We start from the raw sequence: 15,996 nt of genomic DNA, 5'->3' as shown, positions 1-15,996 counted from the left end.
GAGAGAGCATACATAACAACTGGTGTGGACGTGGATGTGCCTATACTATGCATGTGCTGGTACCACATATTATCAAACAAAGCAGTATGGAGAGGGTGATGGTCCATACCATTATCAACAGTTCTACGCATGCGTGTAATAATTGATATAGTATAAAAAAAAAAAAAATTATCCAAGGGCTAAAAACATCAATATCAGTACACTGAGGAGGAAAAACAAACATAAAATACATAACTGGAAAGAAGAATTGTCTAATATTGGAGCTTTAGAGGGAGGCTTCACTCCGGTTGCTTCTCTTGTTCCCCCCCCCCTCTTTTTCCTGCTCAGTGTCCAAAGGGATGGATGGCATGGTCGGGGCCAGGCTGATGTCCTGGAGGTGGTACCATGGTTTGTGTCCTTGGACTTTCACTGCTGTAGTCGTGCTGTCTGTCACTGGGAAGAGTCCATTGAATTTACAGTCCTTCCACTTTCTGACAAAATTGCGAATATATACTAAAGTTCCCAAAGGTAATGGTGTTTGTTGATCCTTTACAGGAGATGCGCGGGCGCACTTCTTGGCTGCACGTGAAACCTGTTTAGAGAAGAACTTTGGTTAGCTCAGACATATATTCATTCATTTCAGTTTGTACAACTTCAGGTGCACTCTCAGTCTCCAACTTATGTCTAGTTGATAGCACAAATGTGCTCATTGTTCTACCTATCACTATTTGATGAGGAGTCAAATGGTGATCTGATCCTGGGGTATTTCTCAAAGCAAAGAGTGCTAATGGGAGGCAGTATAGTCATTTATTTTTCAATGTCACACATAGTTTACTTATTTTGTTCTTGAGGAGGCCATTAAGGCGCTCCACAATTCCATTGCTTTGCGGATGAGAAGCTGAGAACAATTTGTGTGTTATTCCTAACAAGGTGGTGAGGTGAGAAAAGATATTATTGACGAAATGGGTGCCATTGTCAGATCTGATCCCCTCAGGGACACCCCACCGCTGTATTACCTCACGGATCAAAAAATTAGCAGCAGACTTGGCATCACAGTGAACACAAGGTCCTGCTTCAATCCACCTTGAGAATGGGCAGACTACAACTATAAGATAGCGATAATGATTGCATCTGTCAATCATATCAATGTAATCAATGTGTAGTTGCTTAAAGGGACCTTGTGAGCGAGGTATTGTGAAAGCTATTACCTTAGAGGTGGGACTTGGTGAATACTGCTGGCACACTGTGCAGGTGTGTATGTACATTGTAATCATCTCATGTAAGTTAGGGACAAACCAATCCTGACGTATTTGGAGGGATATATTGTCTCTAGCAGTATGTGAAGGAAGATGTAGCTGGTTTAGAGCTATCAGTAGCAATGCTTGGGGCATGACAGGCTTCCCTGTTGACATCTGTCTGTATATTAAATCTGTTCCTGTCTGTCTGCATCCTCTGGCTTCCCACAACTGTTTCTCATGCTCTGGGGCATTTTCTTGTATCTCTCTTAAATGCAGATAAGCTGTCTCTGTGTAATGTCTGGATGTATTCAAAGGGTCTGAAGGTGTCAGTGTTTCACTAGCTAACAAAACTGTGGTATGTGTGTCACTAAGAGGGCGTGTTGCTGCATCTTTGGCTGCCCAATCAGCCAGGGCATTTCCACGGGACACAAAATCCTGAGCATTAGTGTGGGCTGCGCATTTCACTACTGCAACTGCATGTGGCAGTGTTAAAGCTTGTATCAAGTCCTCTAAAAGGGGGCGGTGCATGACAGGTCTTCCATCAGACTTGAGAAATCCCCGTCTGTTCCACCGCATAATGCTGGAATGCACTGTCGTAGTGACATAGGCTGAATCAGAGTATAATGTTATTGTTTCTCCTTCCCCCTGTTTGAGAGCTGCCACTAAAGCTACTAATTCAGCAGCCTGGGCTGAATATTGAGATGCCAAAGGTATCTGTTCGGTTATCTGCAGTGTGTCTGAAGAGTTGTGCTGCATCGCTCTGACCACTACAGCACCTGTATGTCTTACCCCTGTGTCCTGATCTATTGTGGAAGACCCATCCACAAAATATACAACACTACCTGGAATGGGGTCTTCTGTTGCTTGGCTACCATCACAGTGAGTTCCTCGTCTGGCCTGTGGGTTACCAATAAGATTGGACACATGAGACTTCTCCTTGGGCACCTTCATTGGGCATATCCTCCCATGTAGTTTTGCTGGAATGGGTTCCCTCCCCTGACAGTTACCCCTCCTTGTGAGTTCTGGTGCTGCAAGGTGGGCTGCACTGTCTGCTGTTGCCCATACTGTATTTGGGGCACTGATTGCTGTAACTGCTGAGACTGTATTTGTGGTTGAGGCTGCAGTTTTATTTTGGGCTGTGGGAAGATATATCACTTGGGGACTCGTGGCAGGTTGTGCTACAATGCCACCAGGCGGTGTCATTTGTTGGCCATAATTTGCCCTTGTCTGGTTGCTAAGTTCGTCTTCCTTTTTAAACCTACAGTCTCTAATGAAATGTCCTGTCATCTTGCAATAGTGGCATGTCTGTGCACTCTGGAATGTGTTTACTCTATTTCCCCCAAACCTTCCTCACCCTCCTCTTCCATTATTCCTGTGATTGCTTCTCTGGGCATACTGGTAGGGTTGCATTGGGGTGCCTGAAAGGGGCACTCCCAGGGACACTGCAGCTAACTGGGTGGTGGCAGTGGCAATTCCTTCCTCTGTTTTCTTAGCCAGTTTCTGCTGGACCAATTTAGCTGCTGCTTTCCCTATTTTACCTTTCTCGCTCTTTTCCTTTTCTTGTCTCTTCTTACAAAGATGTATTATGTGTGCTTGTATCTCTATCCATGGTTTGGCCTCTAAGGCCACTATATTATCTAATTTACCCTGCACTTCAGCTAGCAGACCCTTTTTCACTATATTGTAAAATAGTATTGCATTCTGTCCAGTTACATCCCAACTCTCCCCCACTTCCTATATCCATTTTTCCTTCATTCTGCTAAGGAATTGGGCTGGGTCCTCATTTAGCTGCATTGTTTGTGCCATAAGGGACCCAATGTCTGGCCTGTCTGGATACATTTTCCTCAGTTGTTTCAAAACAATTCCCCTTTCTCTATTAAAGGATGCCTCGTCACATTTTGGGTTGGTCAATGTCACATCCTTTACTCCTGCCTTTGTGAACAGTACGTCTGTCTCATCTCCTATAAGGGAACTTAGTAAACTCGAAATGTCCCCTATTGCAAGAGTAATCCCTGCGGTATGTTTTTCCAGAGATGATATCCATTTCCCAGCACCCTCAGCAAGTTGTGGCAATTGTTTTTTAAGATTTTCTTTGTCCATCTGGGGCCATGGTATATACTGAGGCGCCCCTGTGCCCTTGAATATCAAGGACAGTTGTGACAGGCCTGTAGTCCTATTGCCAGTAGGGTGATGAGAGTCATACTTACAAGCATAATTCTGCCACACTCGTAGACTTTCTGCATATAGGGATAATCCCATTAAGGATCCCCTGTGCCCTGAAAAATGCACATTTCTGCATTAGCTATGTCTCGGGGTTCAAAGGAACCCTCTCGCGGCCATGGTGTCATCTGTGATGCCAATCCTTCTGTCCAACCTGCTAGGTTGTCAGTAAAAGGGACAACATTATGCCAACTATTTTCATACTGAGCTACTATATCATTGGGCGTCAAATTATTGCCAGGGCATACAGGGAATGCATGTGCCATGTCTTTCCTCAGTGTCATTTTTCCTGCCATATCAAATGTTCCCTTTCTCTCATATGGGCGTGCATGAGCCCCATCAAATACTAATCTCTGTAATTCTCTTGGCTTCTTTTGTAAAGTCTGACCTGTCTTATTGTTTTCTTCTCCCTCACAGGCATACTGTGACTGTTCCCTGTTATGGTCCTCAAGAAGGGACATTCTTTTAACATGTTCAGTGATACCATCTAATGCCCCCTCTGATCCTTTGTAGGATTTTTCTAAATCCACATCTTCTTCACCTAAGCTGCTATGTGTGGAGACTGTGTCCTCTAGTCATTCTTGTTCATCATTTGTGGCCCAGTGAGGGCCCTTGACTGCCTCAAGGGCCCTTCCTCCTTTTCCCAAGTCGCTCTTTGGTCTACCCGTCCATTTTCCTGCACTGTGACCCACTTGCCTACACTATTCTCCTCTGCTCCTGGGTGCATGAACCTCCAGCACCCTGTGGGAGGACTTTCTGGTGTGTAAGCTTACCTTCTTGTCTCATTTTTAATGGTGGTACTTGGTTTTTGCAAAACACCTTTCTTTTTTCTAGCCCCATCCATTCTCTGTGCCTCTTTTGACCCCTCATTAGGTATACCTTCATTTTTCCTAGTGGGGGACATCTCGTCCTCTAAATGAAGTGTAAATGTGGCATCTACTGTCCCTATGTATTTAGTACTGTCCCCACCTAACATTTCCCGTGGTGTACTAGCCATTTGAGGACATGGAGATGGGTGGGCATATTCTCTACGTTAAGAAAAATATTCTAATGGTGGGCTATACTCGGGGTCTGTATATCCCACAGCAGGGGAATGTGAAGAGGTGGGTAGTGAGTGTGGGGCACCAGGTTGCATTGTATACATGCCCTGTACCTTTGCACTGCCTAACCTTAATTGCACGTCTTGATAGGGGAGTGGAGGAGCCGAAGGGAGGGTCTGAGGCTTTGTATTTGACTCATTCTTATTTGTTTCACAAAAGACCCTCCATAGGTCTAGTGTGATCTTCCTTTTCTCTAGTTTATTTCCCTTGAATTTACTCTGTAGGAAGGTGGCCATGTGTTCTATCGTTGTATTATCAAATGTGCCCTCTTTGGGCCACACATGTGCAAGTTTTAATGTTGCTTTGTGCCATTCCTTACAGTATTTTCCTATCCTGTCCTTGTCTCCTGAGAACACTTTAACCATGTGTTCTAAAGGAGACCTCATGTCTGTTTAGTGAACTTGGGGCCAGATGTAGGAAGCGTTTTGCATGGTGCAAACAGCGAATTTCGCTGTTTGCGCCATGCAAAACGCACATCGCGATGCTCATTCCCATTTTGTGAGTCGTAACCTGGTTACCGACCCGCAAAATGGGAATGCGGTCGCAAAGCAGTTTGCAGTTAGCACCCATTTCAAATGGGTGCTAACCCATTCGCAAAAGGGAAAGGGTCCCCATGGGACCCCTTCCCCTTTGTGAATGGCTCTTAAAATATTTTTTCAGAGCAGGCAGTGGTCCTATGGACCACTGCCTGCTCTGAAAAAATGAAACAAAAACTTTTCATTTTTTCGGGTGTATTGCAACTCATTTTCCTTTAAGGAAAACGGGCTGCAATACAAAAAAAAATGCTTTATTTAAAAGCAGTCACAGACATGGTGGTCTGCTGTCTCCAGCAGGCCACCATCCCTGTGAGTGCTGCGAATCGGAGGGGTGCGCAAATTGCGACCCACCTCATTAATATTAATGAGGTGGGTCTTTGCAACCCCCTTGCGATTCGCAGGTGGTGTCAGGGACACCATCCTGCATCTGGGTTTGCGACTCGCAAATTGCGAGTCGCAAACTCAAACATACGTACATCTGGCCCTTAATCTTTTGTACTATATGGGTTACACTCTAAATGGACTTCTATTTACTTCCTGGGGTATTTCCAGACTTCACATAAACTGTTATTAGGCTGTGAAGGTGAACATCAGATATATATATCCCTAATCCCTGAAAGACTTTGTTCATTTATATATATATTAGGTAGGTGCATTTATGTGTGGTCTAAGTAGTTTGTTTGTCTGACACAACGAACAATAATGTTATTGAAATATATATACATGTTTATAAGTTATGCATATCCCAAATTCCACACTGGGAGGTCCCTAATTAATGCATACAGTAGAAGGTCTAATGCTAAATATGAGTCTGTTATTATTGCAGGGAATTCACGTGACTGTTACCCATGGTTCCACTGAATAATTGCAGTGACTTCAATATATTCACTTTCTGGCCACATGGTGGCACCAGTGTCACACATGAAAAATTAAACTGAATATTTTAGAGGCCTTCAAAGGGGTGCCTCTCTCTTGGAAAGACAACTGCAATAGGTTTTGTAGATTTCAAAACAAACTCTTTTATTCTAATTATGCGAAGGTCCTGTTCACATCTATCTGAAAGGTAGTTAAATATATCTGTATGTACAGTAGCTGATAATTCTTCTATTTGTATACCCTCAAGATATGTGTATATGTCCCAGTCTATATTGTTTGATAATTAATCTTGCCTCCAATCTTGAGGCTCTATGGTTTCTTAATGGGGATAATAGTTAGTAGTGTCAGTATTTGTTATGGGGTTCATGAGGCTACTACACTACATTTAACTTGGAGGACAATGTCCTTATATTAGTTCTTTGAATAATTATTTATATTTGTCCAACTGGCATTTCTCTTATGTCAATGTAGGTTGTTTTAAGGCCTAGAGGTGATATATTATAAATACCTAGGCATTCATAAACTTCTGACTTAAAAAAAAAATGATTCTATGGTATTGATATTGCTGGTCTACTAAGGTCAGTTCTGTTGCAGAGGGCGACAGCCTGACCGTTATAAAAATGAATAATTAATTCAGGGATGTGGAATTAATTAGTTTACTTTTTTTGGGACATTTGCTCAATCCGGTCAATTACTTTACTTTTGAGTATACTGTTATAACTTAACCTTCATAAGAATAGGAGGTCGGATACTTATTCCTAAATTATGCACTAAATAACATAAACTTATATATTGACATTATTATGTGGCCACATTTCTATCTATACATGCATATACATACACAGTAATTCTTAATATCATACTAGGGCAAACCAAATACTACTGGTCACTTTCCTCCGGATTCATAGAGGGAACAACTTTTCACTGTTTGCAACTACAAATTGTGACTTCCAGACTTAAGGTCTGGGTTAGGTTGACTTGAGTGTCATTTGGAAAATACACTGATTGCTCAGCCCCAAGTCCAACACTACCCTTGACCACTTTTGACTTACTTAGTCAAGCTCCCTGTATCTTCCGGACTTACCACCGGGATCCCTTAATATTGTATCAATTCATACACAATCTTGCATGCAAACACCAAAATTATATACATTACATTGTCAAAATTGTAAATGTCTTTATGAAATAAAAGGAACAGACCTCGTACTTTGTCCACCTTAATACCAACACCTGAGTCCCATCTGTCCCCACGAAATCAGATTTTTACTTAAATGTTGGCATCTCCCTTACCTCTTTAAAAAGTGTGCAAATCACCTTGTGGAGACAGGCAGGGCCCCCAGTCCAGCAGTTGGTGAGATCAAAGTAGAGCTCCTGGATGGCTCGCCAATATGTTAGAAGGAAATCTGTCAATAAAATAAGACAGATCAATTTGACAAAGTAATATAGGTCTAATCGATTTTCAGCTCGGAACGACAGGCAGTCTCAACATAGATGCCATGACTGAAGTTCAAAGTTCTAGTTCACAAGCAGTGGTATTTATACTGTAAAAACCACAAAAAACTACTATCATAAGTTCATTATTGACGTAAGCAAGAACAAGCAGTACAGATAAGATAATAGGGGAGAGGTACCTCTTGACAAGAGCACATGCACGATTATTGGTCGCCTCATGGGTGGGTAAGTAACATTGACGTCATTCAACATCTCTATCTTTCTGCACGACAAGTGATTATATGTTATATGATGCTCACGGTAGCCCTGCCTTGTGCAAATACTTATCTGACCCTTACACAGTTCCCCTCAACAAGATATGAATGACTTGTGGTTTTTAGGACCCTTGCACTAAGGCAGGATACACCCTTTTGTTCCACCCTGTTCGTGCTAAGTGAAGATTTTGAAAGCGACAGTTGGTGCAGCTTTAAAGAAAAACTCTCATTCTAATGTGGCTTGGGCCTCTTGTGTGCTTCAGCACAGCTAACTTAACAATGCAGCATGTGTATAAGTTTCCTAAGTAATAAGTGTTTGTTTCTCCTATATTTGACCTGCCTTTGCTATTGAACCCACAGTCTGTCTTTTTTAGCATGTCATGTATTAAGCCTTTCACTACTTACATTGGTTTACAACTATCCCTAGCCTAAAATGTTTGTATTGGAGTTTTGGAACTTATGTTTGTATGTATGTGATGTATATGATGTTTTCCTATTCTTCCTACATCACTTACCCAGGCCGGACACCCCTTCCAGCTCCGCTGCGCCCGCTCGGCCTACGCCCACTCACGGGTGAAGCAGGAGGCGCCCACCTTCCTCCTCTTCTTGGACTGTTGCTGGCAGTTGGGGCGACAGTTCCCCTTCTCATTGGAGTTCAATGAAAACTTACTCCGTACCCTCTTCCAGCATGCTTACGCCTCGGAGTATGGCACCTTCTTGTGCAACAACGAGAAGGAAAGGTAAGCGCTGCATCCTGACGCAGCGAGTACTAGGTGTTGCTGAGTATCCACACACAGGAAGTAGTCGAAGGCACCGTCTTTCTCTTTCACGTCATTAAAACACGCTTTGTCCCCACAGAGGTCTGTGCGCAGTAAAGGAAAAGACGCTTTCACTGTGGCCTTTCTTGAACCAGCCCAGTGAGCGGAACAAGCATCGGAACCCCCTGTACGAGTGGAACCCTCTGGTCATCTGGCCGTCCGTGGAGCCACAGAGTCTGCAGCTGTGGCAGGGTACGTATGCGACGTCACTCACTGAAAGGTCACAACCAGTTCAGGACCATTGCAAAGAGCAATATTTTATACGATATTCATTTATAGTGTGCGCTGTTCACTGATTTCACTGGCTCCTTCAAGCTGTTAGGTGTTTTGAAGTCTAATGGCAGACTGCTCCAGCTGGTGGGGGCAATTGCAGGGAGTTAAACCCCCGACCCTAATTTTTAACCCATTATCTCCCCCTTACTTTGTTGTGCTGTCTGAATCATGACTTTATTTTCTATGCACGAGGGAGGAATTCATTGAGTATTACCCGTGAAAGGCTAAATTGAATCAGAGTAACCCTAAAGAAGTCCTGCATGAGAACGCAGTCAGTTTTTCGGGGAAAGAATCCTTACTTCAGGGGTGTACTAGCACTACTAACCACCATTGGTTTCTGGCACTTTCAGTAAAAAGGATGGCAAAGCCTCAGAACTGAGAGCGGCAGGCTTCATCATCGGGTCTTTCCTCTCCAGGACCTAAACATTTACTTTCCTGAAGGGCTCCTTGAAGGGTTTGAGTCAGGAAACGTCACAGAGTGAAATTTCACTAGTCATCAGACTTGCAGGTCTCAACTCGATAAACTAGTGAAGAGTTCCTACATAATGACGACTGATGAAGGGACCCTTTAGTGGACAAAATATGTTGGGGGTGGTATAAGATTTTTTTGCCTCCCTTGCACATGATTAAAACAGAGTAGATTCTCAGGGAGGCATGCAGATCTACCTTCTGACCACATTCTGATTCACACGAGTGGAGAGATGCATGGATCAGGCCACAGTAGAGTAAAACTTTGGATCCTGTGTACTGAGCATCACTTCTCTTTGCTCGCACACCCTAGCGGTAGAGCAGGAACAGCGCTCAATTAAAAGGTTTAAGTGTTTGAGGCTGTACCCTTCATTAATGTAAACATGTTCATGGAGCGAGGGTGGAAGTCTTTGGTTTCAAGCCCCACTGCAAATTTAGGAGAGGCGCTATAATTTTGCTTGAGAGCTAAGTGACCACTCTAGACGCAGGTACTATCGGCCTAGATCACTTCACAACAGAGCTCATCCCATCCATCATTCACTGCCTTCTAACATGGTTCACTGACCTAGTCTGTCATTTTGAAGAACAAACGAAATGGGGAACACCGATCTAAAGGCACAGACTAGTGAAAATCCATTTTGATAATTTGCTAAAATGGAGAAAACCCTTTTCTTCAAAATATTTAAGGACATTCAACAAAAAAGGGACACATGAACAAGAAAATGGTACAAAACTAAACATGAAAAAGTGTCAGGAGTAATGGAGATGGGAAGGGGGAAGAAACACCGGGGTATAGGTAACGGTACTGGTATTGGAGTATGGGTGGAGGGTGGGGATAGATGTGTAGGAAGTGGCAGATATACTAAGGAATAGACAAGGGTAGAGGTACCCCTCTGGATTGTGTTTCACCTTAGGAATTGCGTGTACCTTAATTCCCTGGCTCCACCAAAAAAGGCCCTCTAGCTCGAAGAGCAAATAGATGGTAGCCTAAAGGAAGGAAAGCAGAAACAATGCTAACAAAACAGATGTCAAGCAATCTGTAGTTGAATAGTGAATCCCACTTTCTTACTAGGGTCATGATGAGCTTTGATCATGAAACGGTCCATGCTACTTGCAGGGTAATTAAAACATACATACATCCAAGGCACACAAAAAATACCAAACAAATGCCTTGAAAACGTATCTCCTCTAATTCAGAAATTAATCCTTTGATGAACGCTGGAATAGAAATATAGGGACTTATTTAGAGTTTGGCTGATGGCCTGCTCCATCACAAACGTGACAGATGTGCCATCCATGTTACAAATGCATTTTAGCCTATGGTACTTGCAATATAGTGAGTGGGATATTGTTTGTGTCTGATGGAGTATCCAATCTGCCAAACACTAAATAAGACCCAGAGTCTCAAGGCTTTCAATTTTTTTAAAAAAAACAAGAAAATATACGCAGTTTTACTTAGTTTCTTATAGGAGAACTAGGTATACCTGCTCACGAAAGGCTTTAATTAGGAAGCTGGTTCAAACCAGTTTCACATAGATTTGAGAATTTATCATGGCCAGATATGACGTGGTGTGAAGAACTCAGCAACCAGCTAGTGTAGTGTAGAAATCCTCAATGGCAACCGCTGAAGAGACTTCTGATTGCTGAAACCCACAAAAATAACAATATTGCACAAGTTTCCTATTTTTTTTTTTTTATCACCCAAATTCAAAACAGCTGCCATCACCGAGGGGTGTAATCACCAGCACAGTTTCACTAGAGCAACCGTTTACATTTCATTCTGCCTATTTCCATTTGTCACCTGCAACAGTATATTCTTTGCATGCCACCATGTAACCAAGAAGGATTTCCACTCACTGGTTGCATCAATATTCTATCCCCTGTAGTCAGGCCCACAAGCCCAGGCAAGTTAGCTCCCAGTCTCAGTGCGCAGATGGGCGGTATGCGTCTGGAGTGTCCTGACAACAGTAGAGTTGGGAGTAAAGGACTGAGAGTAAGAAGAAAATATAGTTGAGGGAGAAGGTTTGAGGGACCAACTTTGAACAGGAAAGAGGAGAAACGGACAGTGGAGGTCTATGGCCTATGATTGCTCCACGCAGTCAAGACAGAGTGGGTAGGCAGGGAGAAGTCAGAAAAGGGCATGGGATTCTCACCCTCTAAAGGGAAATACGTATCTATGTGGTCACGCAGTACAGAGAAAGGTTTCAACATTGTCCCAAGTTTGACGCTCTTGAGGTCTTTCTGTCCTCTTTGAGAGGCACCTTGATAGCTGAGCCAGGTGCCCAGCCTTCGAATACTCCACACTTCTTTAGAGGTTTCTCAGTAGGGCAGGGAGGAAAATTGGTGCCTTAGCCTCCTGCACTGATGCAGGGCACTTACCTTGCTCGATATGGCACCCCAGCACATTTTGTAGGTTCTTAAAAGACAATTATGGGAATCTTCCTACAGCATGTCTCCAAACTCTAACCCATTAGGCAGTTCTGAATGACTCCTCATGATACTCACCCAAGAGTCCGTGATCTACACAATTTTCTCTGTAAAAAAGAGGTGGAAAAAAGAATGGTCCCTTTCAAACATTTCTTCTTGCTGTAAGCCTCTGTTTTAGGAGACATGCATGCTTGCTGAGAGTCATCTCGTGCCATGCCAGGTCAGCCTCCAACAATCATAATATGATGAGCTCATTAACTAGGAGAAGTTTCAAAAGAAAGATTTCCCCAACCTGTGGTTTCCTCCAGGTAGGAGGTGCCTCAGAAGGAAGCATTCCCATTACTGATCTTGTAATGCCCCCTGCAACTCTGATATATTTCTTTGGTGCCATGCCTCAGGGAGGAGCATCATCATACTATCCCCTTTGCCTCAGAGCCCAGTCACACAGTGTTACTCTACGTAGAGCTCTCATAGAATCTCACGAGTGTTCAGTGATAGAGAAACCAAAAAGAGCGAGATAGAAGCAGTGCTAAGGCTCACTCAGCTTCCTTTTGTAAACTCCAGTCATCGAAAAAGTGAACCCTGATCTTTGCATATTCAGGTGTATTCTACCCTCAATGGTGTATGTTATCACCATGTGGTGATATCATGGATCGTATCATCACGGGGTCTTTTTATTCACTTGAGTATCCCGTCTCCAAGTGGATAGCTTCTCCTACCCAAAGGGATGTTGTCTAAGTGAAAACAATAGTGAATAAGTGAATTAAAATGACCTATCCACCAAAAGTATTTATTTGTGCCCATAAAAAGGACAGGGATAAGATTAAAAACAAAGTGATGTTGTGAGGACAAGTGCTGAATCCTACACATCAAACAATATGGTCATACATTTCAGTGATACACGGCAAGCAGCTTAATGCTCCAACCCCCACTTCTCAGATGCACCCACCCTTGTTCTTTTGAATCCATTGCAGACGTGTTCCCAGTGGAACACAATAGTAGGTGTCTGATAAGTGTATATAAATCTAGGACAGTATCTCGTAATGTGGGACTTGTACCCACATTTATAATAACCATCCTTGCGATTATTTCGGGTATACTTGCCCCATGAATCGTCCTTCTGACTCTAGTCAAAAGGCTGATTCCACTTTGGCGTCTCCTTCCTGGGAATATTGGCAATTACTTTAGGCAGTCAAGGAATGTGTCTGGTCATGCTGCTAGAAGCTCTTCTCCCTCCTACTAAGTTTTGTCAATGATAATATCTGTGTCTTCTCACCCAGGCTATTTGCCACTCAGTGGTCAGCTGAGAATGGCAGTTGTCTTATTCTTGTCTCACTAGACACCATTTTACTGTGTACTTCCATTGGGCATGGTTAGCCTAGACATCTTCACAATGCATCTCCTATGCAGGTACACTTATGGCCTCATCATTCAGGTCCATTGGGGCTTTGGTGCCACGGACTGACACCCTCTCCCCCCACCAGGTGCTAAGAGGACGTTAGCAGCAGCTGCAGGAGCTGGGGTAGTCTTTCCTCTCTCTAAGTTCTCTAGGTTTTTAGCCATTTGCAAGCTTCTGAAGATGTCTGTCTGGCCCCTTCTCTGCTCTCCCAGTCCATTTCAACCTGTTCCTTTTCCTCATTCTCTATAAGCGTCTCCCATTCAGACTGTTTATTATTTGTGTTCTTCTGACCTTTTTCCCTAAAGTTCTTTAGGGTTAGGTGTTTGAGCCCTACCGGCCCTGGCGGGAAGAGGACAGAAGGACAGGAAGCAGGAGATGTAGGAGGCAGAAAGCATCCTACCAAAGTAGCCCTTGCATCTTTCTCTTACCTGCCAAGGTGACACTGAAGTTTGGATCTCGTCCTTACAAAGGCCGGCATATTTGAGGTTTCTGGCTGTCATTACTGCCTCCTATACAGGTTGAACACCAGCTGCCTTTAACTGTCCTATTACCTCAATATGTAGGTTTGTATTGAGTGGTATTAGTTTTTCTTCGAGTCTGGAACTGAAGCCACAGCACTTCCCCATCAATATGAAGTATTGCTCAAGGTGCTGCGAAAGTCACTGGTAATAGACAATGTGTGGCAGGTATCGTCGTTCACCACTTGGTCCTAGGGCTTAGGGTATCATTGCATTTTAAATGGGATAGTGAAGACTCAATTTATCTATTTTACTCCCTTGATGTAGCAAAGATGACTAGTCAACAGATGTACTCTGGGAGGTTTGGAAACTAGTCACATTTTTGCCCTGTTAGTGACTGGTTATGTAGAGACTCTGCATTTGGTGGAGTAGCCCATGGAACTATCTTACCCCCATCAGTTTCCAGAGGACCAATGTGTGTGTCATATGCCTCGTTTCCATCAGCATAAGATTTGAGTATTGTGGGATAAGAAGGCAGTGGTATTTTCAGAGGTGCGAGACCAGCCCATCGTAGGATCTGATGATCGTGGGTTTTGAAGGCCGTTTTTTCATCAGCCTGAGAGAGGCAAGGGCAGTGAACTCTGAGAACTCCTTAAACTCACAAGGAATAGGGCATTCAAAGGACCGGGTGAACTTCAGGATGGCAGTGAATACACATATGTGCAGCAACTGCAACTAATGGGCAGTGGGCAAAAGATGGTGGCAGGCTGTAACCCATGCATCAAAGCACTGACTGCTTATATGTGGCAGTGACAGAATATATTAACATGCACTTTTGTTTCCTTCCTGCAGGTTTCTTTCTTCACTGGATCTGTCCCATGGATCATTTGTCTGACGTCAGTTCAGAAATTTGCCGCATAGTGAACTCAAGCCACGATCTAATTGAGTCCGCAGAAGACTGCGTATGTGACAAGCTCCGGATCTCGGACCTGACACATTGAGTTCTGGAACACGACAGGAAACTCAGAGTTGGCCATCATGTACTTTATAGCCTGGAACCCACAGCTAGAAAAGCTTCCGATCACCTAATGCTCCTGCCAAAGGAATGAAGTGCACAGTGGCGTGGTTAGATCTGAGCAATCCTCACCTAGGCAGGTGAAATCAAGAGGTCAATGAACATTTGTAAAGGGTCTGGGTGTCGCTTTTTGATGAGTTATGAGGAGTGCGGTGTCCTGAGTAGAAACAAGGAGTCTGGAGAACCACTACTTCTAAAAGGACCCTCTACGTCTGTGTCTTTTACTGCAGCTCACACCCACAAAGCACTGGCTGTAGTGGCAAAGAATCGAACAGGTCTATATTAATAAACCTACCCTGCCTGGGAGCTCTCAGATTTCTCCTCGTCTCTGGGACACTGGTCCAGCCTGGCAGACCGGGGAAAACCCAATTTTCTTTGTATGCACCAAAGCTTTATTGCACAGTGAACCATGGACAGGAATGTTATATACATTACAATAAATAGCACATTTTGTGATGTATTTTACCATTTTCGCATCCTATCTTGCTGTGCCTGTTCATTACTCTTAAATCACATCCGTGCAAGCAAGTCTCGAGATTTTGAGCTTTTGAGCACTTCCAATTTACAGTGGTGAGGACTGAGGCCCGGATGTCTCCAAGCGGCCCAACATCAGGATGAGTTCATGGGGAGATGCTAGTTTCTCCTGACTGGCTGTGAGTCAGGGACTAAGATGTGTGATCGCCTCCTATTACGCACTGAATGCTACGATTTATAACACACAAGGGACTCAGACGTAACCACTGAAGCGCTACTGTCAGTCTGTGCCCCCATGAATTGGCCGTATTTCCGCACTTCCTCTTAAAGTCGCAGGACTGGCACACTACTGGCATCCTCTTCCCAAACATTTGGGGGCGCGGGTTAGTTACTATGCCAATTCCACGCCTCAAATGTTTGGGAAAGTGTTTGTGATGCCTTCTGTAGTTTCGGTAAGTGGGGAGAGGAAAAATACAGACATGGCAGTCGCTGGTGCTCGCACAGAGCAGGGACTGTGTGGCATTGATGGATGGAGAGCTTCAACAGGCGGACCCCAGCAGACTTCACACCTCGTCCACTATTCACCGGCTCCAGCTGCAGAGTGCTCTTCTGCAAGCTGCGGTGGCTCTCTTATGCACAGTGTGTCTAACCTTCCCTCTCCTGGCCATGTAGTCACCCTGTTGGCTTTGACTGACCCTGCGGTGCTAGTGTGGGAAAGGGTCCTTCCCATGCCATTGTGACACACCTGGGAAGCAAGGATGAAAAACGTGGGACAAAAGGAAATCAATGCGAGGAGTTAGACTCCTCTACTGCACAGCACAATGACACATTGAGCTCCTGAGCTGCTGACTCCACATGTACAGGGATATTTTGTACTGCTAAATCTATTATAAGCTATTCTCATACTTGCCAACATTCTGTGGCCAAAAAAGAGTGTTATTTTATCTTT

At 43.9% G+C, this 15,996-nt stretch overlaps 1 protein-coding gene across 8 annotated transcripts in view; it reads left to right on the top strand.

Moving 5' to 3' along the window:
* The window catches only part of LOC138284503 (myotubularin-related protein 9-like), a 160,952-nt gene extending 145,911 nt beyond the window's left edge, over nt 1-15,041 (top strand). For 7 of the 8 annotated variants that reach the window (XM_069223360.1, XM_069223362.1, XM_069223358.1 and 4 more), the window contains 3 exons: nt 8,175-8,395; nt 8,514-8,665; nt 14,351-15,041. In XM_069223360.1, the coding sequence (XP_069079461.1) occupies nt 8,175-8,395; nt 8,514-8,665; nt 14,351-14,499 (522 nt within the window). In that variant the 3' untranslated portion in view covers nt 14,500-15,041. Of the gene's footprint in view, nt 1-8,174; nt 8,400-8,513; nt 8,666-14,350 lie in introns of those variants that run through there. The other variant, XM_069223365.1, reaches the window with a different exon arrangement.
* Nucleotides 15,042-15,996: the final 955 nt, after the last annotated feature.

Source organism: Pleurodeles waltl, chromosome 3_1 (genome assembly GCF_031143425.1).
Source record: "Pleurodeles waltl isolate 20211129_DDA chromosome 3_1, aPleWal1.hap1.20221129, whole genome shotgun sequence".
Taxonomy (NCBI): domain Eukaryota; kingdom Metazoa; phylum Chordata; class Amphibia; order Caudata; family Salamandridae; genus Pleurodeles; species Pleurodeles waltl.
The sequence above is the reverse complement of the archived record's forward strand: the minus strand, read 5'-3'. Positions and strand labels throughout refer to the sequence as shown.